Source organism: Drosophila sulfurigaster, chromosome 2L (genome assembly GCF_023558435.1).
Source record: "Drosophila sulfurigaster albostrigata strain 15112-1811.04 chromosome 2L, ASM2355843v2, whole genome shotgun sequence".
In the NCBI taxonomy this organism is placed as follows: domain Eukaryota; kingdom Metazoa; phylum Arthropoda; class Insecta; order Diptera; family Drosophilidae; genus Drosophila; species Drosophila sulfurigaster.
Window position 1 is genome coordinate 22,534,320 of NC_084881.1, and position 26,026 is coordinate 22,560,345.

General features: G+C 36.2%; 4 protein-coding genes across 5 annotated transcripts in view; 2 read left to right on the plus strand and 2 right to left on the minus strand.

Annotated features, from left to right (window-relative positions):
* LOC133850734 (vesicle-associated membrane protein-associated protein A) overlaps positions 1 to 26,026 on the plus strand; it is a 58,290-nt gene that overhangs the window by 10,305 nt on the left and 21,959 nt on the right. The window lies entirely within an intron of this gene.
* LOC133850737 (S-phase kinase-associated protein 1-like) lies at positions 1,698 to 3,314 on the plus strand. Of its 2 annotated transcripts, XM_062286917.1 has the most exons (3): positions 1,698 to 1,776; positions 1,878 to 1,912; positions 1,968 to 3,314. In XM_062286917.1, the coding sequence occupies exons 2-3, from the start codon at positions 1,892 to 1,894 to the stop codon at positions 2,349 to 2,351; spliced, it is 405 nt and encodes a 134-aa protein (XP_062142901.1). In that variant the 5' UTR covers positions 1,698 to 1,776; positions 1,878 to 1,891; the 3' UTR covers positions 2,352 to 3,314. The 2 variants fall into 2 exon arrangements, with proteins under 2 accessions (XP_062142901.1, XP_062142900.1); XM_062286916.1 differs by having other exon boundaries at positions 1,707 to 1,912.
* Positions 15,571 to 16,460, minus strand: LOC133850909 (hypodermin-A-like). Its single transcript, XM_062287164.1, has one exon. It carries the CDS (start codon positions 16,438 to 16,440, stop codon positions 15,619 to 15,621), a length of 822 nt encoding a protein of 273 aa, XP_062143148.1. The 5' UTR covers positions 16,441 to 16,460; the 3' UTR covers positions 15,571 to 15,618.
* On the minus strand, positions 17,522 to 18,378 carry LOC133847446 (hypodermin-A-like). The gene has a single exon (XM_062282493.1). It carries the CDS (start codon positions 18,351 to 18,353, stop codon positions 17,571 to 17,573), a length of 783 nt encoding a protein of 260 aa, XP_062138477.1. The 5' UTR covers positions 18,354 to 18,378; the 3' UTR covers positions 17,522 to 17,570.

The window sequence follows — 26,026 nt, forward strand, 5'->3', positions numbered from 1 at the left end:
AAAGTGTGTCAGAATAGAATAATGCGAATTGCAACGCTATTTTATCGAGTTGAAATCAACAAAAAATGTATAAAAGCTTATCTAAAATGTAGTAATTGGCAATTATATGACAAAAAATGGTTATAGATTTCAAATATTCAAAATACACAATTTGTCCATAATTAATTAATTAACATTAATTAAGAAAATGAATGAAATATTCTTGCACTGTAGTTTTTATGATTGCTGGCAAATTTCCCTTTTTAGTGATGCGCTCTTTATGTGGGAAATTTGGTGAGTTTGCGTTGAGCTCCGGTATCAATGGCACAGAAAACTTCGTGTGTTTGGGCTTTACATACGAGTAAAGAGAGAGAGTGTGAGTGTGTTGCCTTTTTGCCGGTTTGTTTATCTTTTATTTGAAGCGATTCGACATTTTTATGAGACTTTCTGACGGCACTTATTGTCCATCCCAAAGAGAAAACAAAAGTGCGTAGCACAATGTGTAAAAAGTGTGTGATTTAAGCTGAAGAAAAATGCAAATTTCACCGAGAAAACAATTTCTGAAATTGTTAGAGCAGAACAGAAGTCTCCAAATATTTATCGAAGCTTTTGCTTGTGCGAGTGATTTATTTAAATATTTATGCAGTTCGATTGTAGAAAGGTAATTTAATTGAAATCGCTCGTCGGGTAAAGCACATAGTTCTCTCAGCCCGGTATTCAACTGGTGGCCATCTAAATTAAAGAAACTAGACACTTTGGCCAGAGTTCAGATGTGGGCCATGAGTTTGAGCAAGATGAAAGGGGAGGAGAGCAAAAGACCGACGAATAGAGAGCAAGAGGCAGCCATAAAAATGACACGGTGTTCTCTGTTTAAAAAAAACCCCCAACAAATGCGGTTGGCAAGTTATTTAGTTATTTAGAAAACCGCAGAATGCAAATGCAGCAAATGTAACAATTGTGCCGATTTCCACATATCTTACACACTCACACACACTTCATACACACGCAGAGTGCGAAAGGGAGCAAAAGCCAAACAAGTCGACAGACTTTGTTACAATTAAAAATCGGTGTCAAAATGCCGAGTGTTTAGAATTTTAAGTACATTTCAAGGTTTCCACTAGGCACGCATTAAGCATACGCAATGTAGTACGACGATTGCAAATAAGAGTTTTTTGTGTTAATCTAATTATTATTATTATTAATGTTTAAGGGTCTTGATCTTGATTGTATCTTCATAATATTTCGTTGATCGTTCCAAGCACTTAAATCACTAATTTCCAGACTTTTTAAATAAGATTAAATAATACAAAAATAAGGTTGCGTTTGGAACTCACCTTCTCGTTTTGTTGATGACCAATGGGCAAACATAATTGTAATTGCCTTGTCCTGGTTTCCATTTGCCACCTCGTTTGCGTTAGATAAACAGCGATTAAAATTACAAAATAATATATTTAGAAAAATAAAAATTGCATATACAAATTAATCATAAAAATAAATCAACAACAAAAACATAAAAAATAAGATTTATGAATTTAATTACTGTTCATGCCAACAAGCTTTTCTTACTCGTTTTTAATTGAAACGGAAAATACAACAAAATTCTGATTAATATTACCATTTCACAAATATCATTGTTATATATTCACACATCTCTTTGCTTTGTGTGTCACTTTATTTGGTTACATTTTGAATTATTGTAAAATTCGTGAAACAAACTTTGAAACAAACAGATATCGTATCTGTCAAATTGTCTTAATTAAAACTTCTATAATATAAAATATAAATTATTTCTGAGGAGTAAGTTCAGATTTGAAGTTGAAAACATTTTTTTTTTTCTTGTAACATAAAAATGCCGTTCATCAAGCTGCAGACCTCTGATAATGTCATTTTTAATATAGATTTGGATTTAATCATGTGCTCGGGCACTATTAAGGTTAGTTCCGTTTTAGGAAAATTCTATTTTATTGATTATATGTATATTTTTTTAGGGTATGCTGCAGAGTTGCAGTGGAGAGGATGAGGTTGTGCCATTGCCAAAAGTGAGATCGGGGATTCTAACCAAAATTCTTGAATGGGCCGAGTTCCATCGTAAAGAGTTTAGTGAAAACACTGAAGAGGAGGATGAGGAGTTTACTGACGTGGTATCCAAATGGGATAGCGAATTTATTAAGGTTGATCAAAGCATTCTATTCGAGCTAATTACGGTTGCCAACTTTCTAAACATTGAAGGCTTAATGCAGCTAGCCTGCAAGACTGTCGCCAATATGATAAAGGGCAAGACCACGGAACAAATACGCACGATTTTTAACATCCAAAATGTCCTGTCCAACTCGGAAGAAAGAGCTAATGAATTGGTAGAAAATCAGAAATAAATATTTTAACTTATGTTTGAACATAAATTAATAAATTAATCAGATTATATTATATTAAAATAATATGAATCAGTCTGTGTTTGAAGAATTAATTAGATTATAAATTAATTAAATGAAAATGAATTATTCTAAAATTATGTGTTTGAAAATCTCAATGGTTGATGACACCATCAAAGTTGTCCTTTGTTTGTTTTGCGATTAGAATTAGAATTTAACAATTTCAAATATATGTCAACCTACATGACACCGAATTGTTTGTCATTGTTGACGCTTAGTTGGGAAAACATGTTTTTGAATACTTAAAAAAAAAAAAAATTCGTCAACGTTTCTAGTTAAATCTTTAATATTCAAAAAGTAAAAAAAAATAAATAAGAAGTAAAATGTCTCTGCAAAGCGCGCATGATGGGATCTTTAACTTTATCTGCAAAGTGACACCAACTGGTCAAATGTGTCGCAACCATTTGAAGGCCAAGTATCCAGAATGTTTCAAAAGCAACAAGGGCTATGTGCGTTTAGCTTTGGAAACACCTCTACGGATTTGGAATCGGTTTTTTCCCAGCTAAAGCCGTGCCCAATATGGATCCCTCAGTCTGTCCAATATGCGAGGATGAGGACAATGAGAGTGCATTTATATTGAATGGATTCAAAATTCTATTCCTGCTGGCTGCTGCCGTTGCTATTCTGTATGCTTTTCTCAAGGTTGTGTGCTGTCGACGTCAATCGGCCCAGTAAATAAAAGGACCACAACTGATTTTATGCAGTCACACACTCCACATCAATTTCTTTTCTTTTTGGATCAATGTCTATGAACGAGTTCCACACGCAAATGTCACACTGCATACGTAACTGCTTACATGGAAGGAATTCCTCATACATCAACAAATTACCAGCTCATATTATATGTACCAGTCAAATGGAGCATATATAGTATGTGTAATAAATTTCCAGCACTCTATCAAATAATTTAGTATAATCATTCATTATCTTAGAGAGGAATTAACGATCGTATAACCAGCTAAGATATTAATTTAAAATTGGATTATCATGTTATCTTGTTATTTTATATATGGGCATTTCCAAAATCGCGCACGGGACATTCGTACGCGTTCAAAGTAAAAACACGGCAAAAAGGAAACGTTTTTTTTTCAGCTGAAACGCTTAATGTACAGCATTTTATTAGCTCTTTCATTGGTGCAAAGATTGATGATGGGTATTTTTTCATTTAGAAGATAATTGCAGAAGTCAAGTGATTCGCACGGGACACAAAACGGAAGTGGTTTAAGAGGTCAACCAATTCAAACGCAAATTTCAGCTAATCCAGAGGCAATATTTTAATGCAACTAATTTTAAATTTTTGTGCATTGATGCCTCATTAAGAAGATTATCAGGCATGCTCCGGTTTTCACTTTTCGTTTTCGTATAATTTTTTTCAAAAACGACTTGTATTTTTTTTTTAATTCAATTTGAAGTAAATTCGCACGGGACATCGCGCACGGGACATTTTTTACCACCACTATTTTTACACCCGCTACCCATAGGGTAGAAGGGTATTATAACTTTGTGCCGGCAGGAAATGTATGTAACAGGTAGAAAGAGGCATCTCCGACCCCATAAAGTATATATATTCATGATCAGCGTCAACAGGTGAGACGATCTAGCCATGTCCGTCTGTCCGTCTGTGTGTCTGTGTGTCTGTCCGTATGAACACCTAGATATCACAGACTATAAGAGATAGAGCTATAATTTTTTTTCGACAGCATTTGTTATGTTTGCACGCAGATCAAGTTTGTTTCAAATTTTTGCCACGCCCACTTCCGCCCCCGCAAATCAAAAAAGTTGAATAACAATCGTAATTTTATAGCTAGAGTTTTCTGGTATATAGAATAATAACTATAATAGTTATGATTCCTAAAAATTTGGTTGCGATCAGACTAAGATTGTGGAAGTTATTAAAGAAATACTTTTGTATGGGCAAAAACACCTACTTACTATGGGTCTGAGTTTCTTTGGCTGACAATCTGGTATATTGTGCCGTCTAGGGTATATTTTGAATGCGGTACTATATCGATATACCATATATACCAGTTGGTATATTTTTTAGTATTTTGTTGAATATTTGGTATATTTTGAGAATAATACCGCAAAATATATTGCTTTTTTTCAAAATGGGTAGCGGGTATCTCACAGTCGAGCACACTCGACTGTAGCTTTCTTACTTGTTAATTTTGCGGCAATGCTGCCAACTTACTCCATCATTCATATTGTGTAAATATGAGAGAGGAATAAGTTGGTACTTATGTTGTGTACTTACGGTCGCGCACGGGACAAACTTTAAATGATCACCAAAAATACAAATATTTTTTTCTCCAAATTTTTTATATATTTACTGCGCGCATAAACTCTGTTTGCAAAAAAAATTTGATGCAATTCGAACAAGTGATTTGGATTTACTGATAAGAAATGTTGTTTTTCGGTCGCGCACGGGACATTAAAATAAGTGATAATGCAAATCAAAATTTTACCGTTATTGGAGATCGCATGTTACTTTTTGCGTTCTCTTTCGTTTCTTGCAATCTCCAAATGATTTTACAAAGCAAAATATAAAGCATAATGCATTTATTTTAGAAGTTGTTATCAAAACAAAATATGCCCTACAAACATCATAATCACAACAGGTGCGTTTGCGGGACTTTGCATTCGAATATTTTGAAATCTATAAATGATAAATGCAAAATTCTTTCAAGTTTATTAAATTTGAATATTTCTTTATGTAACCATGTTGGAAAAAATCATTTTCAAGAAATTTTAATTTTTTGGTCGCGGTGGACCTTTCTGTGGAAATGCCCATATGTTATTTGTCAAGCTCATTTCCGCCCCCGTATATTTATAGTATATTTTGAATGTATACCACATATGAAATCTGATACATTTTTACTATTTCTGTGGTATATTGTTTGGTATTTTTAAAGAATATGTTTTGCTTTTATTGAAAATGGCTAGCGAGTATCTACTGTAACTTTCTTCCTTTTTATACCCGCTACCCATAGGGTAGAAGGGTATTATAACTTTATGCCGGTAGGAAATGTATATAACAGGTAGAAGGAGGTATCTTCGATTTTATAAAGTATATATATTCTTGATCAGCATCAATAGCCGAGACGATCTAGCCATGTCCGTGTGTCCGTCTGTCCGTATGAAACACTGGATCTCAGAGACTATAAGAGATAGAGCAATCATTTTTTTTTCGACAGTATTTGTTATGTTTGAACGCAGATCAAGTTTGTTTCAAATTTTTGCCACGCCCACTTCCGCCCCGCAAATCAAAAAAATTAAACATGCTTGTGGGCATTGTTTCTTATGGCTATGGATGCGCTGAACCCGGGTATACTGGTGTTTATGCAAATGTTGTGGAGCTTCGCAAATATATTGAAAAGGCAGCCACAAAACTAACCTCCAACTAACTTGAGACATTTGTGAATTAAATTGCAAAAAGAAATGTAATAATGAACAAAAACAGTATATTATTTTATTTTATACTTATTTCTTGTAATCGGAAGAAAACTATAGTCTCTCATTGGGGAAAATAAGTAAAAAAGACGCAGTCGAATACACTCCAATGTGGAATACTCGTTACATAATTGAATAAAATCAAAACAGCGCGGCATTATTCTTAAATTATACCAAAATAATAAAATAAATATTCTAAATGGTATATTTGGTATATTTACATATATAGTAATACCCTTAGTAGGGTTTTTTTCATACAAAAGTATTTCTTGAATAATTTCGACAATTTTTATCTGATCGCAACCAAATTTTCAGGAATTACAAAGATTATACGGTCATTGGTATATCGTCTCGCCTGCTGACGCTGATCAAGAATATATATTTTAAAGATCGGAGATGCCTCCTTCTGCCTTGAACGTTTATTTCCGCGTCCACAAAGTTTTAATATCCTTCTACCCTATGGTGCTGCGTAAACATTATAGGTGAAAATATAAAAAAAGAATAAATTATGTAAATTAATATTGACTAACATTAATATTGTTTTCAACAATATAAAATCCCTATGGCTAACTCGTTGATTTATTTATTTCTCTTTTTTCCACTATTCAAATTATGAATTAAAAAAAAAAACAAGTAAGAAAAGTGTGCTCGACTGTGAGATACCCGCTACCCATTTTGAATAAAAGCAATATATTTTGTGGTATTATTCTCAAAAGATACCAAATATACTACAAAAATACTAAAAATATACCAAATGGTATATGTAGTATATCGATATAGTATCGCATTCAAAATATACCATAGACGGCTCAATATACCAGATTGTCAGCCAAAGCAACTAAGACCCCTAGTAAGTAGGCGTTTTTGCCCATACAAAAGTATTTCTTTAATAACTTCGACAATTTTTATCTGATCGCAACCAAATTTTCAGGAATCATAACTACGAGTACTATAGTTATTATTACATATACCAAAATTCGCACTCTAGCTTTAAAATTACGCTTGTTATTCAATTTTTTTGATTTGCGAGGGCGGAAAAGAGCGTGGCAAAAATTTGAAACAAACTTGATCTGAGTGCAAACATAACACATGCTGTCGAAAAATTATAGCTCTATCTCTTATAGTCTCTGAGATCTAGGTGTTCATATGGACAGACGGACAGACACACAGACGGACAGACGGACATGGCTATATCGTCTCGGCTGCTGACGCTGATCAAGAATATATATACTTTATAGGATCGGAGATGCCTCCTTCTACCTGTTACATACATTTCCTGCCGGCACAAAGTTATAATACCCTTCTACCCTATGGGTAGCGGGTATAAAAACCTAACTTAAAAGCTGAAAATGCAAATGCTCACATTGATTACCCCATAGTCCTTATCAAATAATCAACCATTAACCTGACTGGATTACCTTTCGCAAAAGCCAAAATCCTTCTTGGTCTTCGATTGAACATCATGTTAGCCTTAGAGAACAATTTTATTTTAAAGAACACAATTGTTTATGATACATATAAAACCCCCTGTTTGGGTATATACATATGTTCGGAGAAATTACGAAGTTTTAAGCCGCCAGCAAAATAATTAGCTGAGTACAACATAGTTGTAATCATATCCATAAATTATTATTTTTTAATTAAAACTCGCATATTTTTAAGCTGATAAACTTTCGTAACAATTTGAAATTTGTTCTTATACAACTTTTCTATAAAAACTCAAATGCTGCGGGTTTTGGTATTCAGAAGACAATTTGAAATGTTCACTACATTATTAGTCCTGCTCTCAGTGGCAACTTTAGGTTGTGCACTGCACTGCCCGATTGGACCTGAATTTCTATTGAAAAACGGACCAATAAACAATCGCATCGTTGGAGGAGAATACACACCAATAGAGAGAATACCTTGGCAAGTGTCGCTGCAAAGCAATGGATCGCATGTCTGTGGTGGCGTCATCTACAGCAAAAACATTATTATAACAGCCGCCCACTGTGTTTGCGATAACAATGCCAATATTCTTGATCCCAAGATTTTTGATGTGCGCGCTGGCAGTAGTACCACGGACAAGGGTGGATCATTGAATAAAGTTGCCAAGATAACCGTGCATGATCGTTACATAATTATAAATAACATGCTTATAAATGACATCGCACTAATTCTGCTAAGTTCGCCCCTTGAAATGGGTCCAACTGTCAAGACCATTCCACTGGCAGAGTCAGTTCCTAATGACGGAGCTGTTGTGCTTGTCTCTGGATGGGGAAGGACGGAAACTGGAAAGGCTCCGCTCCATCTGAAAAGTATCTATTCGAACATTGTAAATCGCGAGGAGTGCGCCAGGTTGCATGGAGTCCTTGGTAAAGCAACAATATGTGCTGCTTCCCCTTGGAAAGGTGCGTGCAGGGGAGATTCTGGTGGCCCATTGACCCACAATGGTAAGCTTGTGGGCATTGTTTCTATAGTGTATGGAAACTGCGGTATAATTGGGATAAATTGGTATCCCGATATCTATACAGACGTTGTGGAGTTTGGCAAGTGGATCGAAGAGGAAGCCACAAAACTAAGCTTAACATGAGACATTTGTGAATTAAATTGCAAAAATAAACGTAAAAATGGATTTTAATCTGACTGCATATTCTTTTATATTTATTTCATATGATATTTAAGAGATATTTATATTAATTCATTGCTACAGTCGATTTTGCTCGACTATGAGATCTCCGTCAAAATTTTAAATAAAATGTACAAGACAATAAATATGTTAATTGTTTTCGACAAAAAAAATTTTAAGTAAATGATCAGATATTATGCCAAATAGTAAAATATGCACATTAATTTTATAGCTGTTCTGTGAAACTCCCGAGACTAATTCTTTGATTTATTTATTGTAATTAATTGTTTTCAACTATCCAAATTATGAAGAAAAAAAATGCTTAATTATTATGAAAAAAATATATTTAAACATTTTGTTAACCTTGGAGAACTAATTTATGTTAATGAACACAAATTCTTAGTTTACTTTGTTGCATATCTAATCCGCTATAGAGTATATGGTATACATATGTTATGTTCTTAGAAAATACGAAGTTTTTAAGCCGTCAGCAAAATAATTAGTTGTGTGCAACATAGTTGTAATCAAAGCAATAAATATTTTTTATACCCGCTACCCATAGGGTAGAAGGGTATTATAATTTTGTGCCGGCAGGAAATGTATGTAACAGGTAAAAGGAGGCATCTTCGAAAATAAAAAGTGTGAAGGTTATTAAAGAAATACTTTGTATGAGCACAAACGCCTACTTACTAGGGGTCTGAGTTGCTTTGGCCGACAATCTGGTATATTGTCAATATTGTGTATTTTGAATGTGGTACTATATCGATATTCCAAATATACCAATTGGTATATATTTAGTATTTTTGTAGTATTTTCGATATATTTTGAAAATAATACCGCAAGCGAGTATCTCACAGCCGAGCACACTCGACTGTAGCTTTCTTACGTGTTTAAATAATTTAAGTAGCAATTAATGAAATTTTTAACACATTATTCAAGTGTAAAATTAGACAAAGTTGGAATCCTAAACAAGTTATACTATAACGACTATTGGTTTTAATAGTCGTTAAAGTTGTTATAAAATATTTTCACAGTATATTGAAATATGTGTACATGATTTTACTGAACGACCAAAGCAAATAAATGGCATACTGTGCACAATTATTGCACAATATTAATTACTTTTAATGTTTATTCTGAAATATGTGAGCAATTTCGTAGCATCAATAATTTAGCTGCTGCCACATTCAAACATTGGCGCACATTAATCACCGAGGCCAAACAAGAAACGAGACCTTATAGCTTCTGGATAGCAAAAGTGCAACTAGATTAATACATTTTTATATATTAATTTGATCTTAGCTAGCTTCTAATTATTTCCTACGTTAAGAATATCTCTACTTCCCAGAACTTCTGTTGTTGATTGAAAACTTGGTCAGTAATTGCATAATTAGAGAGTCATTTGGAAATCGTGTTAACACATATTTGCTGACCTGCAAGTATAAACATTTATTTGCATTTAGTTTCGCTTTGTTTTGCAATTGTTGGCTTCGAATGTGGCAATAACAAATTGAGCAAAGCGCAATGCACAATAGAATTTTTGCAAACATATCGCATGCTCTTGGCCCACCGTGTTCATAGGTCTGTCCGCCTGTCTTGGAGAGTGGGTAAATATACATAACAAACAATGTTTAAACAACATTCGATTTGGCTGCATTTGTTATGGCATTCGAAATATGCGCAAATATTGGCTCAGCATACAGCAATCGGATTTCAGCATTCGCATGAATATCAATTTGAATCGATTTAATAAACCGCAAGATTTTCCAGTAAAGCATAATAAATTATAAATGCAAAAATGTATGAAATGCCTTTTCTGCATTATGCATTTTGCATCAGATGTTCAAATAGGTGCTGCAAAATTTTGCAATTTATTTAATTATCGTACAATTCCCAATTGTTAATCAATCTTAGTTTATGTCTTGACTTGGTTTGGCTCTGGAATTATCTTGGCATTTTGTGATTTGTTTTCTAACATCCATTCTCTATTTGAAACTTGCAAACTCGTTGCATAAATCACAACAAAAGTTTTCCATTTAATTTGGCTCATTGTCAAAATGAGTGCAAAGAATCGAGGCAAAGACTGCACGACTTTGAGTTACGCTGTCAATGTAAAAACTGTTTAAGTTTGTTTAATGTTTAAGATCTGCACTTTATTCGTAAAATACATAAATAAACATTATAATGAAAAAGACTCTCGACACTTCTAATTGTTGCTTTAAATACTTTAACCCAAAAAAAACTATAACTCTTTGCATATTTTCCTAAGCAATGTTCACATTTTCACACCTCTGTTGCAAGTAGTGTATGTAGCTCTATTTTTCCTTAGAAATGAGCAAAAACAATAGTTGCATATAGGACAGGCCGACACTATTTTAATTTGGCCAAAGCTCGGCAACTGCTCGGCAGCTCGCCAGGCACTGAAGCAGCACAGTCAAAGACCATCCGGCTGCTTTTCTGTCCACGGGAAGCAGTTGCTCCTTCCCCCCTTCCCTTCCCATTCTCCTGCTGCTGCTGCTTCTGAGCCTGTTACTGCAATGTCCTGTGTTGCCTGCGCTGTCTGCGTTGTCTGTTAACCGCAATAATTTATGCCTTTGAGCCGTGTTTCAGTCAAAGCCTTTTGTGTGGGCATGCATGTGTGGGTGTTTGTGTATGAGTGTGAGTGTGAGTGTGCCCATAATTTTGCCTATTAAAGTAAAACACTAACAGCGCTTATCATTACAAACATCACCATGCCAGGCAACAACCACAACAACAACAGCAAGCAGCAAACACTGCGTTGCGCATCCTTTCGTCGACGCCATTTTGTTTAGTTTATGCTCTGTGTGTGTGTGTGTGTGTGTGTGTGTGTGTGTGTGTGCGTGTAACTATGTGTGTGCGTCTGTCCCTTCCTCGTCTCGCACTTCCCTAATGCAAAAAAGCGACTTTTCAGCACAAATTTTTAGCAAAATTAAAATATTTATGTTGCCGACGTGCTTAATGCCCCGCGCTGCTGCCGCTGACATCGCTGTCGACGTACATGATGTCCACCTCCCTAACCTTCTCCTATACCCCTTGGAGCACTCCTCCGCGTTTTCTGCAACTCTCTGCCAAGCACTCTGTTTAGTTTCTGCTCTCTGTGTGTGTGTTGAGGAGCTTGCGTGGGTGTATTCTTGGTGTATACGTGATTATGAGCGACAACGTTTTGTGTGAGTTAGAGAATACCCTACAAAACGAAATAGTTCTGTTAACTTTGCTACCGAGAAGACGAAACACTATCCCCAATATATACTTCATATATGTAAGAGTAGGGAACTTTCTAAGAAATATAGATTTTAATAAAATAATTTCGATTTAATTAAACCAAAATAATATTCAACTCTTAATGTTTACTCTTCATATTCTATGAAATATTATATAAGTTGATCATTTAGCGAACTAGTTATTTCTTTCCATTAATTTATTAAAGTGAACTTTCTAAGACAAATTTAATTGAATTTCGAGCGCATCTGCGTGCCACATTTGCTGTCTTCTGTCGTCTCCTTTGCCATTTTAATGCAGCTCTTAAACAAACGACAACGCTTTGCTGTGAAACAAGGAACAAGCAACAACTGCAACACACACCGCCACCTGCTTCTCACTTTATGCTGCGTTATCACCCCATTCTCCAGTCGTATCTCTAAAGACAACATCATGATGCTGCCACTTACTATTCGCGCTTTAGCAACATCATTTTGCTGCATGTACATATTGCCATCGCCCCTCGAAAAAAACTTCCTACTTCTTGCAGCATGCAATGTGGAAGCTTATTGAAAACAATATATTAAGTTGTTAAGTTACCCCGACTATGCATGCGATGCCTTGGCAAGCAGACAGTCTTCTACATTATGAATATTTCGACAAATTCCTAAGCTGAAAGTCGCAAAGATTAAACACATTGTAATCTGCATGTCATTTAGTAAATTAATTACATTAAACTCGAGTTTATGTATATTTTTATGTGTAAATTAAATGAATTTTTTAAAGTGTCATTAGGGCCACAGTTGAGGCGCAAGGAAACCACAAAAGAAAACCAAAACCAAGACGATGAAGATGAAGATTCGGAAGAAGAAGAAGAAGCGAAGGATGCGCTCGTAGAAATGGCAGAAGTGATTGTCCTGCAAAAAGGGAAGCAAAAGTAAATTAAGCACAATTCCTCGGGCGTAACTTGGCCAAGTTTCATTTGGGCCTCTTTCGTTTTGCCCTTTTCCATTTCATTTTCATACTTCCTCTCTCTCTCTCTCTCGCCCTGTCTTTTTCTATAGTTCTTTTATGCCTGCTACCGTCTGTTTTTTTTTTTCGCTTTTTGTTAAAAACGCTAAAATTTATGACTATTTTGGGACCTGCCGCGCTGCTTGCGGCTGAAGCGTCCTTAGATTTTTGTCCTGCTTTGGGATTTCTTGCTTTGTGTTGCTCGCGGAGCATAGGTTTAAAGTTTAAAACCATATTTCACTGTTGTAATTGACTCTGATCTCAGTTAGAAAACCTTTTAACAAAAGCGTTCATGTAAGTTGCCCGATTAAAGTTCAGAAATTCATCTTTCGCCGATGATCTAGAACGATAATTGCAATTTCAATGTATTCGCAGCTAAAGTTAATAGACTTCTCCTACTTCATCTAGCTTCTAGAATATCTGCACTAAACAGACAACATTACGTTGCATATTAAGCTCTGGTCTCCTATCGAACTTCGCTTTGCAATTTTACACTCGAATGGATTTAATTTCATTTATCGTATCGTTTCATATGGAACATGGAACATGACAAATAAGTTGCGCATACGCCATGTTGAGTACCGTCAGAAATGTAAAAGGAAAACTGCCAAGTGAAATTCAATTCCATAACAAATGAACTGCAAAACAGATGTCCATCTCTGGCTCGAGAAAAACACAAGAGAAGGAAACAGAGAGAGAGAGAGAGAGAGAGAGGTAGAGAGAGAGAAAAGGAGTACCATTTGAAAGGGTAAGGCAAAACGAAAATATAAAAACGGAAATTAAGCAAAGGCAACCATGTAGAACTCTTACCAAGCGGAAATAGTTGAAATATTCAATAGGAAATTCACCTAAAAAAAAAGAAACAAGACTGAATTGAAAGAGCAATGCTATATATGGATGGTTATGCTGAGCACATTCCTGTGCATTGCTATTTTGGAGATACTTTTGTTTTGTTTTAGGGGCTGCACGATGCAACTTAAATTTAAACAACTAAAAGCTTGTCTTTCGTCGACAGACGGAGAGACAATGCAAACGCTGCAGAAATTCCACAAAAACTAAACCATTGCCCCAACAAACAAAAAAATGAAAAGAACAACAGCAACAACAACAAATTGAAACCAACCAAACCCCAAACCGATGCGATGCCCGGAATGATGGAGAGTGTTTTGTGTCGGGTAGACTGCAACCGCATTTCGCACAAATATTGACACATGTGCGGCTGCACATCGAGGGAGGGTAGGAGGGAGGGAGGCAGGCGGGCAGGCGGGCAGCGAGGCAGACTGGCCGAAATCCAAACCAAACCAAACCAAACGCTCGCTGTGGCCATTAGATGATTTATAGGTCAGATCGCGGCCCCCTGACCTCATCCCCCACCTCACCCTTGGAGCTGTTGCTGTCTCTGCTCTGTGGCTCATAGCAAAACAAAAGCGAAATCGAAAACGACAACGAAATTGAACAACAGCTGCATCGATTGACAGGCCAGGGGCTCGGGCAAGACAAAAGCATCCTCCCTCCCCCACCCACCTTCTCCCTCTTCGTTTTGGGTCGTGCCTGGCAGCGGGGTTTCAATTTTGGGGCGTTGCAGTTCGCAATTGAAACGAACACTTTATAGACATCCAGCGGACCTTTGTAATTAACAACAACAACAACAGCAACTAGAACAGTAGCAGCAAACAATATGACTGTAAAAAATGCACTAATGAAAAATACTCAAAAATTGTGAATTGCATTGACAGTTAAACCTTGATATGAAAAACAATGGCACTAGAAAAACGCGCAATGTTTTTACTGCAATACATTTCTAGTTTATCGTTGCAGTTAATCCGTGGCACAAAGCATTTAAAAGGTCTTACAAAGCGACTATATATTGAGCAAAGTTAAATTGAAATTACATTTGAATTTACACAAATATAACTGACAGTGAATTTCGCAGAAATTTATAATAAAGATAATGTATTAAAATTAAAACAAGTAAGAAAGCTACAGTCTATTTTGCGATATTTTCCTCAAAATATATCGAAAATACTGCAAAAATACTAAAAATATACCAAAATATTTGGTATATCGATATACTACCAATTTCAAAACGTACCAAAAACGGCACAATATACCAGATTGTCGACCAAAGCAACTAAGACCTCTAGTGAGTAGGCGTTTTTGCCCATACAAAAGTCTTTCTTTAATAACTTCCACAATTTTTATCTGATCGCAAACAAACTTTCAGGAATCATAAATACTATTTATGCTGATCAAGAATATATATACTTTATAGGGTCGGAGAGATGCCTCCTTCTACCTGTTACATATATTTCCTGCCGGCACAAAGTTATAATACCCTTCTACCCTATGGGTAGCGGGTATAAAAAATGTTTATTGCTTTGATTACAACTATGTTGCACACAACTAATTATTTTGCTGACGGCTTAAAAACTTCGTATTTTCTAAGAACATAACATATGTATACCATATACTCTATAGCGGATTAGATATGCAACAAAGTAAATTAAAAATTTGTGTTCATTATCATAAATTAGTCCTCCAAGGTTAACAAAATGTTCAAATATATTTTTTCAAAATAATTTGGCTTTTTTGGATAGTTGAATTACACTAAAAAAATCAAAGAATTAATCACAAGAATTTTACAGAACAGCTATAAAGTTAATGCACATATTTTATTATTTGGCATAATATCTGATCATTCACTAAACATTTTTTAGTCGAAATCAATTATTTATTGCCTTGCATATGTTATTTAAAATTAACGGAGGTTCCACAGTCCAGCACAATCGAGTTTAGCAATGAATTAGTATTGAGTATAAATATAAATATCTCTTAATATCACATGAAATAAATATAAATAATATTGCAGTCAGATTAATATTCATTTTTACGTTTATTTTTGCAATTTAATTCAGAAATGTCTCAATTTGAGCTTAGTTTTGTGGCTTCCACATCAATCCATTGGCGAAGCTCCACGACATCTGTATAGACACCAGGTTGACTGGGATCACCGCAAATTTCGGGCCCAAAAGAAACAATGCCCACAAGTTTACTTCTGTAAGTCAATGGTCCACCAGAATCTCCATTGCACGAATCTTTCCGAGGGGAAGCAGCACAGATTTTCGCTTTCGTACTTTCTATTTTATTAACCCTGGCGCACTTCTCGAGGTTTACAATGTTCACATAGACACTTTTCAGATGGAGCGGAGCCTCTCCAGTTTCCGTATATCCCCATCCAGAGACACGCACAACAGCTCCGTCATTAGGAACTGATTCTGCCAGTGGAATGGCCTTGACAGTTGGACCCATTTCAAGGGGCGAACTTAACAAAATCAGGGCGATGTCATATTGAGATTTTGGAGTGTCGTTTTTATATACATAATGTATATAATGATCATGCACGGTTATCTTGGCAACTTTAATCACCGATCCACCATTGTCAGACGTACTACTGCCAACTCGCACATCAACAATCTCGGAATCAAGAATTTTGGAATCGTTATTATGAACACAGTGCGCTGCTGTTATAATGATGTTTTTGCTGTAAATAACGCCACCACAATAATGCCATCCTTGACTTTGCAGCGAAACTTGCCAAGGTATTGTCTCTATCGGTGTGTCCTCTCCTCCAACGATGCGATTGTTTATTGGTCCTTTTTTCAATAGAAATTCAGGTCCAATCGGGAAGTGCAATGCGCAACCTAAAGTTGCCATTGAGATCAGAACTAATAATGTAGGGAACATTTCTAATTGTCTTGTGAATACCAAAACCCGCAGCATTTGAGTTTTTATAGAAAAGTTGTATAAGAACAAATTTCAAATAGTTACGAAAGTTTATCAGCTTTAAAATATGCGAGTTGTAATAACAAATAATAATTTATTGGCTTTATTGTTGCACTCAACTAAATATTTTGCTGACGGCTTAAAAGCTTCGTAATTTCTCAGAACCTTTGTATATACCCTAAAAGGGGGTTTTTGTATCATATACATTTGTGTTCTCTGAGATAAATTTGTTCAATCGAAGACTAAGAAGAATTTCCGCCTTTGCGAATAGCAATCCAGTTACGTTAATGATTGATTATTATTGATACGCGGTAATCAATGTTAGCATTTGCATTTTCATCGTTTTCACTATTACTAGTATCATCCTAGTATTATTTAATGTGTCGTATATGTCAGCTTTTACTTTAGTATTTTTCTTTAATTTCATAATTTGAATAGTGGAAAAAAGTTAAATAGCTAAATGAAAGATTTAGTCACAGGTATTTTGGATAGTTGAAAACAATATTAATATTACTCAATATAAATTTACATTATTAATTCTTTTTTTATATTTTCACCTATAATGTTTACGCAGCACTGTGCTGGTTTTTATTCCCGGTATCCATAGGGTAGAAGGATATTAAAACTTTATGGAGGCAGGAAATAAACGTACAAGGCAAAAGGATATTCTTGATCAGAGTCAACAGGCGAGACGATATACCAATGACCGTATAATCTTTGTAACTCCTGAAAATTTGGTGGTGATCAGATAAAAATTGTCGAAGTTATTAAAGAAATATTATTGTATGGAAAAAAAACGCCTACTTACTAGTTACTTAGTATTACTATATAAATATACCAAATTTCGTATATTTTTAGTATTTTTACAGTATTTGGTATACTTTAAGAATAATGCCGCGCTGTTTTGATTTTATTCAAATATGTAACGGATATTCCACATTCGAGTGTGCTCGACTGCGGCTTTTTTAATTATTTTCCCCAATGAGAGACTATAGTTTTCTAACGATTACAATAAGTATAAAATAAAATAATATGCAATCAATTTAATGTTCATTATTACGTTTATTTGTGCAATTTAATTCACAAATGTCTTAGATTGAGCTTAGGTTTTTGGCTTCCTCTTCAATCCATTTTCGAAGCTCAACAACATTTGTATATACACCGGGAATATTGGGTGGACAATAAAATTCTCCATAAGAAACAATGCCTACAAGTTCATCATTAAAAACCAATGGACCACCAGAATCACCATGACAAGAACCAGGAGAAGCTGCACAGACAGTTACTTTTGTAATTTTTCTGTCACCATGAACCCTGGCGCACTTCTCGCGACTTAAAATGGTCACGTTGCCACTTTGCAGATGGAGAGGATTTGTTTCCGTTGTCGTCCATCCCCATCCAGAGACTATAGCTGAAGCTCCGTCATCAGGAACTGACTCTGCCAGTGGAATGGCCTTGACAGTTGGACCCATTTCAAGGGGCGAACTTAACAAAATTAGTGCGATGTCATATTCAATTATTGGATCAAGTGTAAAACGATCATGCACGGTAATCTTGGCAACTTTAATTACCGATCCACCATTGATAGATGTACTACTGCCAACGCGCACACCATAAATCATTGGATAATCTTTGTCAACACAGTGGGCGGCTGTTATAATGATGTTTTTGCTATAGATGACGCCACCACAATAAGGCGATCCATTTCTTTGCACCGACACTTGCCAAGGTATTTTCTCTATCGGTGTGTCCACTCCTCCAATAACGCGATTGTTTATTGGTCCTTTTTTCAATAGAAATTCTGGGTCAACCGGCAAGTGCAATGCGCAACTTAAAGTTGCCACTGAGAGCAGGACTAATAATGTAGGGAACATTTCTAGTTGTCTTGTGAATACCAAAACCCGCAGCATTTGAGTTTTTATAGGAAAGGAAACATTGCGGAAAAATGTCATTAAATTGTTATGAAAGTTTATCAGCTCAAAAATATGGGAGATTCAATTAAAAATAATAATTTATTGATGTGATTACAACTATGTTGCACTCAACTTATTATTTCGCTGAGGCTTAAAAGCTTCGTAATTTATCAGAACATATCTTTGGTGTATACCCTAAAAGGGGGTTTTCTGCAACAAAGTAACGCATAAATTTGTGTTCTTTAAGATAAATTTGTTCTCTTTGGAAGATTTCCCAATGTCTATTATGCTTTTGCTGCTGCAAAAGAAAAACAATTGTGTAACATTATTGATTGATTATTTGATAAGGAATACGCGCTAATTAATGTGAGCATTTCCATTCTTATCGTTTTTACTATTATCATTCTTATATTAATTATTTTCCTGCATATTTGAACTTGAACTTTAAGATTTTTCTTTAGTTTCATAATTTGAATTGTGGAAAAAAGTTAAATAAATAAATTATCGAGTTACTCACAGGTATTTTGAATAATTTAAAACAATTAACATTACTCAATATAAATTCACATTATTGATTTTTGGTTTTTATTTTAACTATTATCGGTTATTCCCGCTACCCATAGGGTATTATAACTTTGTGCAGAGAGGAAATGTATGTAAAGGAGACATCTTATAATTATATTTATATTCTTGATCAGGGTCAACAGCCGAGCCGATCCTTACCATTTTCTTTTAGAAGGCTTACAATAACCGGTATAATTAAAAATAATATTGTCACCTTCATAAGTTCATCGGATACTTTTTATAGGGAACCATTTGTTTTCTTTGACGTCTAAATATGAAAAAATATTCTCTGGTTTTTTTTTTAATTATATTAATATAAATATCAGCTCAATATCCAACACTTTTCCGTTCTATTTACTTTGCCAACTTGGAATGGAACATTTCGCAAACTTAATTCGATTGCTGCCAGGGGAAAAGCATCTAACATCGCAGGTGCTGGCAGCAAATAAATTCAAATTTGTTACAAATTAAAAACAAAAATGTGTGAACCGAAATGAAAAATTTGTTGTTGATTGCAAAATTTGTGAGGGCCACTTGTAACCCCAGTGGGGACAAAACCCTTCCCCACAATGTGGTGTTGTTTTCTTTACATTTGGCATTGGCTTTATGCATCGATGTATGTTTGTATTTGTGCATGTCCTTGTAATGTCCTTAACTCCCCTTACTCATTGTTGAGGGCATTGTCGTGTATGAATATTCGTGTTTCACTTGCTCGTTTATTTGCTCGCATTACAATTACCAAAGGACCATGGAGGCAAAAGGACAAAACAGGACCAAAGCGCAACATACACGTACGCAATTTGTTTGAACAGCACCTGGCTTAGAAACACGCCGAGTGTTCAGACCTCGTCCTGACCAGAGCAAACCAACACCGGTCCAAATGTGTCACGATGTGGAAATGGAATGAAATTGCTACAGTCCTTGTTGTTGTTGTTGCTGATAGTGTCCCACAGTTGCAAGTGTTGTTGTTAGTTTGTTGCTGTTACACAAACAAATTAATTTTGGACCAGACACTCGAAATGTTTAGCACATTTCAGCAAATGCTCGTAATTGAATATTGTCTCTCAAATGTTGTATGGAGGGGCTGTTTGTGGGATGAGGGGAGAGGAATACTGTGTGAATAATTTAACATGTTGCCAGAGTAGGTCAAATTATGCAAATACTAATTGTGCAATTGATGCATTGTATCATATCATAATGAACACTGCGATTACACATGTGCCATAAACAAAACTCTACAACGAATGCAACAAGATCGCTCGTGGCTTTAGTTTAATGTACATTTGTGGAACAACTAGGAATTAGTTATTAATAATTAGAATTACACAGACTTAGTTTCAAATGAGGAAATAAATTAATGTACTATTTTGAGAGAATTATGTTATTTAAAAGGGCTTTTCTTACTCTGTAAAAATTCTTATTAGGAATAAAAATGTTTAATTTTAAATATTCCATAATAATATATTTTATATATAATATACATATGTAATTTGAAATGCTCCATTTGAACCACAAATTTTAATTCCAAACTAATTTTTAAAGCGTCATTTAGAAAATTGAGTTTAACTGACTGACCTTCTGTAATTCAATATTACCAGAAAACCTAGTAAACCTCAGTGTTGAAAAGTTCCCTGAATTTGCGCTCAAAATTCCCTGCGCTAAAAATGTTAGTGAGCATTTGTTGTATTCGCATTCTGTTCTTTATTACGTTATTTATATGCATAAAACAAAAAATGGTGAGTGTGTTCATTTATCATTGTATTTTTATTTATTTATTTGCGACAACGGAAGTTTTGAAGCGTCGCGGCGCACACACACAGGATATTAAAAGGACACGTAGTCATGCATGTAAAGTGCCAACGGCAACGCCGCCATCTAGCGGCCACATATGGAAGCTGTCGTCGTGCGGACATGAACCGCAATGTTTTCCAAATTTTTGTCAACTTTTTTTTTATACTTCTCTTTATTTGAAATGAATTATGAGTGCAAGAGGGCAATGGCCACCACCGAAAAGTATAAAAGAACAAAAAAAAAAACAAAAATATGAAAGCAATTCCACTTCTTTTTTCGAACAGAATTTTAATTAAAACGTTTTATGCATTTTTAAATGGCTGTCAACCTGTAAGGCGAAAACTTTAGAAGGCTTCTACCGTAAATTTGTTAGGCAGACAAACAGAACTTAAATTAATTAAAATATGCGCAAAATGCAAAAACGCGACTCGTACCATTTTCTTCTGGGTTTCTCTCTTTTCCACCACATATCATTTGTTTCTTTCGTTTTTGGTTTTTGCTCGTTTTCCTTTTTGTGGAAATTATGAGCTGAGCTGTTGAAAGAAATGCCAACCACAGGGGCAGCGGTCGCAGCTTAAAAGTCATCACGTGACCACACAATTGTGGTCAACCTCAACCTCAACCTTCAGCCTCAGCTTCAGCTTCAGCTGGGTGGCCCATTCAGCTGTTGACTATCCCCTGGCTTGCTGCCCGGCAGCTTTGTTCAGCAGATTGCGCTAATGGCGTATCAAGCATTTTGATCCTTTGCATTTCGACTTTGGCCCTTCCTTTGTGCAGCTAATGGTAAATGCCATTTGAGTTTTTATGCAGATTATGTGTGTCTAATTAGGGGATTATTTGCTCCACTCGAATGCAGCTTAAGTCTTCAATAAGTGAAGTGGATTGTTCAATTTCTCAATGCATGAATTATATTTTATAATTGAATGCGAATAAGTAGTTCAAGCTTGTTAAACTAATTGCCAGTTGTATAAGTAAATCAACAAAGTAAATTGCTTGCCAGCAGCGCCACAATAGCTCACAGTCGTTATGCACATTGCGTATACGCAACGTTGATATGCGCAAGCAGAAAGATCAACAGCAGGTGGCAAGACAATTCCCGTGCTAGTTTATCAAGCAGTACAACTCGGCAGGCAAAGACGTCTTTGCCTTGGCTGTTGATTTTTATGACCAAGCGGAGATGAGGCGGCAAACAGCGTTGCAACCAAATGGCTTCCTGCGGCTACTTGCTTCTGCCTCTGCCTCTACTTTCTCTGCATACTTTGTGCTTGCCTCTGTGTGGTAGCATCTGGAGGTGCATGTACATACATACATATATATTTTGTGCAAATTGTAATTTAAACATTTTGGCGGCGAGCCAAGTAATAATTTGTGTCCTGACTGCTGCTCGTCCTGCAACGCGGATTTGTAAATTTTATTTTACGTCTTTACTATTTTTGCAATTGATGCGCATCGTTGCACAGAATGCGCTCACAGAGGAAGAGCCGCGAAACCAAAGGAAGAGCCATTCTTATCGCAATACTTTGGCTGCGTCTGCGATTCCGTCTTGAGAATAGCATTTTGTTGCAACATGAAAGTCAAGTGTTGCAGTTCACTCTCTGTCTGTGTCTCTCCCACTCTTCGCCCCCACCGGATACTGTTGTGGGAATTTCTTTTCGAATCGTTTGGCGCAATAAATTCTATTAAAATGCAATTTGAAGGGTTTTCTGATTTTAAATAATGCCAAGACGGCTTTAGGGTTAATGCAGCAGGCAGTTCTTTCTCCATTCTTCTTGACTCCTTTTTGTTGTGTTTCATTTGTCTGTTGTTTTGTTATTTTAACCACCCAGAGATTTCGACAATGCCACCAAATTCGTTTACGTTCCACGTCACTGCATATTGAGATTTATGCAATGCTGCTGCTTCTAAAGCATCTCGTTATTGTGAGTGTCTGAGTGTGAGTGAAATGCCAGGATATGCATAATATTTATAGCTCATTCGCGAGACCAAATCAGCGAGTCAGTTTAATTTGGCTGTCGTTGCAAGTAAACGAATTGCTGAATAAGTCAACATGATGCCAATTGGGACTATTAGTTGAACTATTTTATTCTCTCTTGTTGCCCATCTACTTTGTATATTGTCTCTCTCAGTTTCAACAGTTCAATGTAAATGTAAATACTTAATACTTTAATTCTTAGCTCGAACACCTATCTACCTCATTTTTATATTAAATTCAAAACTATTGCGATCCTCTCCTTAAAGTCAAAATATAAATTAAAACAACATTGGTGAAATTTCTCAAAATTAGTCACTTGTTGGCACAAAAAGAAAACTGTTTCAATGTCATGTTTTGACAGACAAAACTTTGCGTGTTATGTTTATTTTTTGTTTAACAATTTATTGTATGACGCTTGGTGTTCAAATTGAAATTTAATTCGTTTGCTTTGTGCGACTTAAGGGGCGTGTAGTGTTGGCAAAGGCCACACAGTTGAATATTATTAATACGCCCCATAAGCCCAATAAATGCGAATCATTATTGTTGTCATTGTCTGTGAACAGGCGTATTAAAGTCTGTGCGTCTGGCTGTGCGCGTGTGTGTGTGTGTAGCTGTGCATTTTTTATGGTTATGGTCTTATTGTAATGACCATTAAAATTGGCATTGTTATGGCTGCTGTTGCTGCTGCCGTTGTTGACCCACTGAAATTGAATGAAAAGTGCATCAGCAGGCAGCAGACGACACACAGCTGCAATGTCAGCTTAATAATTACACCATATACACACACACATATACCAAATGCTACACACACACACACACGAGTTGCAGCTGCATCTGCAAGCAATTTTTAAATGAAAAAGCCAGAAGAAGCAGCGGGGTAAAAAAAAGAAGAGCTATGTATGCAACTGAAAAGCCCTGGCAATGGCAAACTGGCAGCCATTTGCACGTCGTCAGCGTTGAACGCATTAAAATAAATGAGAACTTTGCCGTAAGCAGATGCCAACAGTGTTGCTGTTGTTGTTGCTGTTGTTGGTGGTGGCTGTGTTGCCCTCTGCCCGTTGTTGTTGGAAAAATGGCAGAGCATTTTCACGTTTTCCATGTGAAATTACGCGCAAATTACAATGCATAAAAGCATCGAGCGGTCTTCCAGCATCGTTCAGTTTGTTTCCTTAAGCGGATCATTCGACGCGTCTGACGTCGCCATCCTTGTCCTGTCTGTTGACTTTTTGCACATTTGCATCGCATGAATGAGATTTGCCGCTTGCAAAGGTTGCAAAAGGTGTACAAAGAAACAAGGAAGAAACTTGATCTGATTGTCAGGTTCATCTGGTTTAATTACATTGTATAGCATCATGGCAGATTCTGTTGACGTTGATGAGCGACCTGCTATGTATGTGTGTATGAGTGTGTGTGTGTTGCCATTCCATTAATATGTTGTTCAAATTGCTCATTCAATGTTGACGCAATTGAAATGCAGCTTTAAATAAAAGTGCGAGCTGCACACAGAACAGATGCTGTGGCATGCGGGTAAGGAATATGCAAGCATTGATGAATTGCATTCACTTCAATGCGCTGCAAATTGTCGTTAATGCAAATATGTAGCAAATTTTCCATTGGTCGCTTAATGTCCGTTCGCTTTAATATTAAAGCACAAAACTGAAGTTGAAATTTAAGTGCTGTCATGTTGTTTAACTCAACGTTATTTAAAATATAATCAGTGCAAAAATGTAAAGAATTTCATCTTGATTAAATTAGTATTCTGCCAACAACGACAAAGCAGCTTAAACTTATTTTAAACTAAACAACATAATCAAAAACTATAACAAAAAGAAGTGATTGCATACTTTCAGGTTGCTACAAGAGCTAAGCGCATTTGCGTTCAATCCTAAAAGTATGCTATAAAACTGCATATGACAGTATCGTCAATCAGTTTACTGCCAAGAGCGCTTATATCGGCTTCTTCCGCTTCTCTTTAATACCCGTCTTGTCACATAATCTCTTTAAATTGCACATCTTCAGAGTGTGCTCCAAAAATCGTTGACTTCCGAGAGAGAGAACAACAACATAACCGACTTTCAACTTGCCACATAAACCGTAACCCTAACCCAATAAACCACTTTCAGAGGGTGTTTGTTACGTTGACTGTTGCTCCTGCTGCTGCTGGTGCTGCTGGCTTCAATTTCACACCGCCAACAAGTGACAAGTAAACGAACACTCACACACACTCACACACATACTGGCACACTCATACAGGGAGCTGGCAACCCATCAAAGTTGGTTGGCAGCATGCTGCAAAAATGCTTCTGGCTACAACAACGAAAACAACAGGCAAAACGAAAGTCAACAAAAGGCGCAATGGCAATATATGAACGACAACAACAACAGCATTGCAGAAAATACAGTGGAATGTGTGAAAAAGACAGAAATAATGAAAGAGAGAGAGGGCGACAGAAATGTGATCACAGCACTCGACGACGTCCCGGGAGGTAGACTATGAATTTTTATGGTGAATTTCCCGTTTTTAATTTCGACTCGGCTTGCCAAAAATAAATAAATAACAAAAATGGCTAACAAAAACTGTTAGCCATGTTGTCAGAGGGATAGGTCATATTTTTTGAGCCCTCAGGGCCAACGCACAAGCGACACCTTCGTCGCCCCATGGAGGTTGTGTGAGTGTGTGTCGGTGTCAAAGGGCCATGACAGGAATCAGCAACGTGTCCACGTCACGTCACCAAAAACCTCCCAACTTCCGACTCACCCACCCAGCCAGGACCTAACAGGATATTTATGGCAAAAATGCAAAATTAATGACGTGTGACGTGAAATTGTCGCAAAAAAATGTGCCAAATTAAATTTTGGCCTCAACTCAGAACGCAGTCGACACAAAACGCAAGCGAAGCGTTAAATTCCACAACCGCAGCATAAAATTCAATAAAATATTTCACGCCGAGGCATCAAGTTACATTTCTCTGCCTGGAACAATTCCCAAAAAAACTGAAATTTAGCCTGCATTTGATGCTGTCCCTTGAGGGCAGTGTGAAATCTATAATCTTTCCCTGCGAATTCTCGCGAGCTATGCAAATTATTTTTGTTGGCCTGGCAACACGGACTTGGCAGCGATTTCATGCCGAGTGTGAGAGTGGAGATTAGATGCTAAGCATAGAAAGGCAACCATGATTATTAAGACATTTATACCCTCTACCCATAAGGTAGAAGGGTATTGTAACATTGTGGCAAAAAGCGCTTACTGCAATCGGAACTTAGCTGATTGGCCTGACAATCTAGAATTTTTAGTACTCTATAGTAT

Bases quoted from the DNA above. Each gene is read 5' to 3' on its own strand.
- LOC133850737 (XM_062286916.1), top strand. From the start codon at position 1,829: ATGCCGTTCATCAAGCTGCAGACCTCTGATAATGTCATTTTTAATATA. The intron at 1,913-1,967 runs GTTAGTTCCGTT...ATATTTTTTTAG, and splicing joins TGTGCTCGGGCACTATTAAG to GGTATGCTGCAGAGTTGCAG.
- LOC133850909 (XM_062287164.1), bottom strand. From the start codon at position 16,440: ATGTTCCCTACATTATTAGTTCTGATCTCAATGGCAACTTTAGGTTGC.
- LOC133847446 (XM_062282493.1), bottom strand. From the start codon at position 18,353: ATGTTCCCTACATTATTAGTCCTGCTCTCAGTGGCAACTTTAAGTTGC.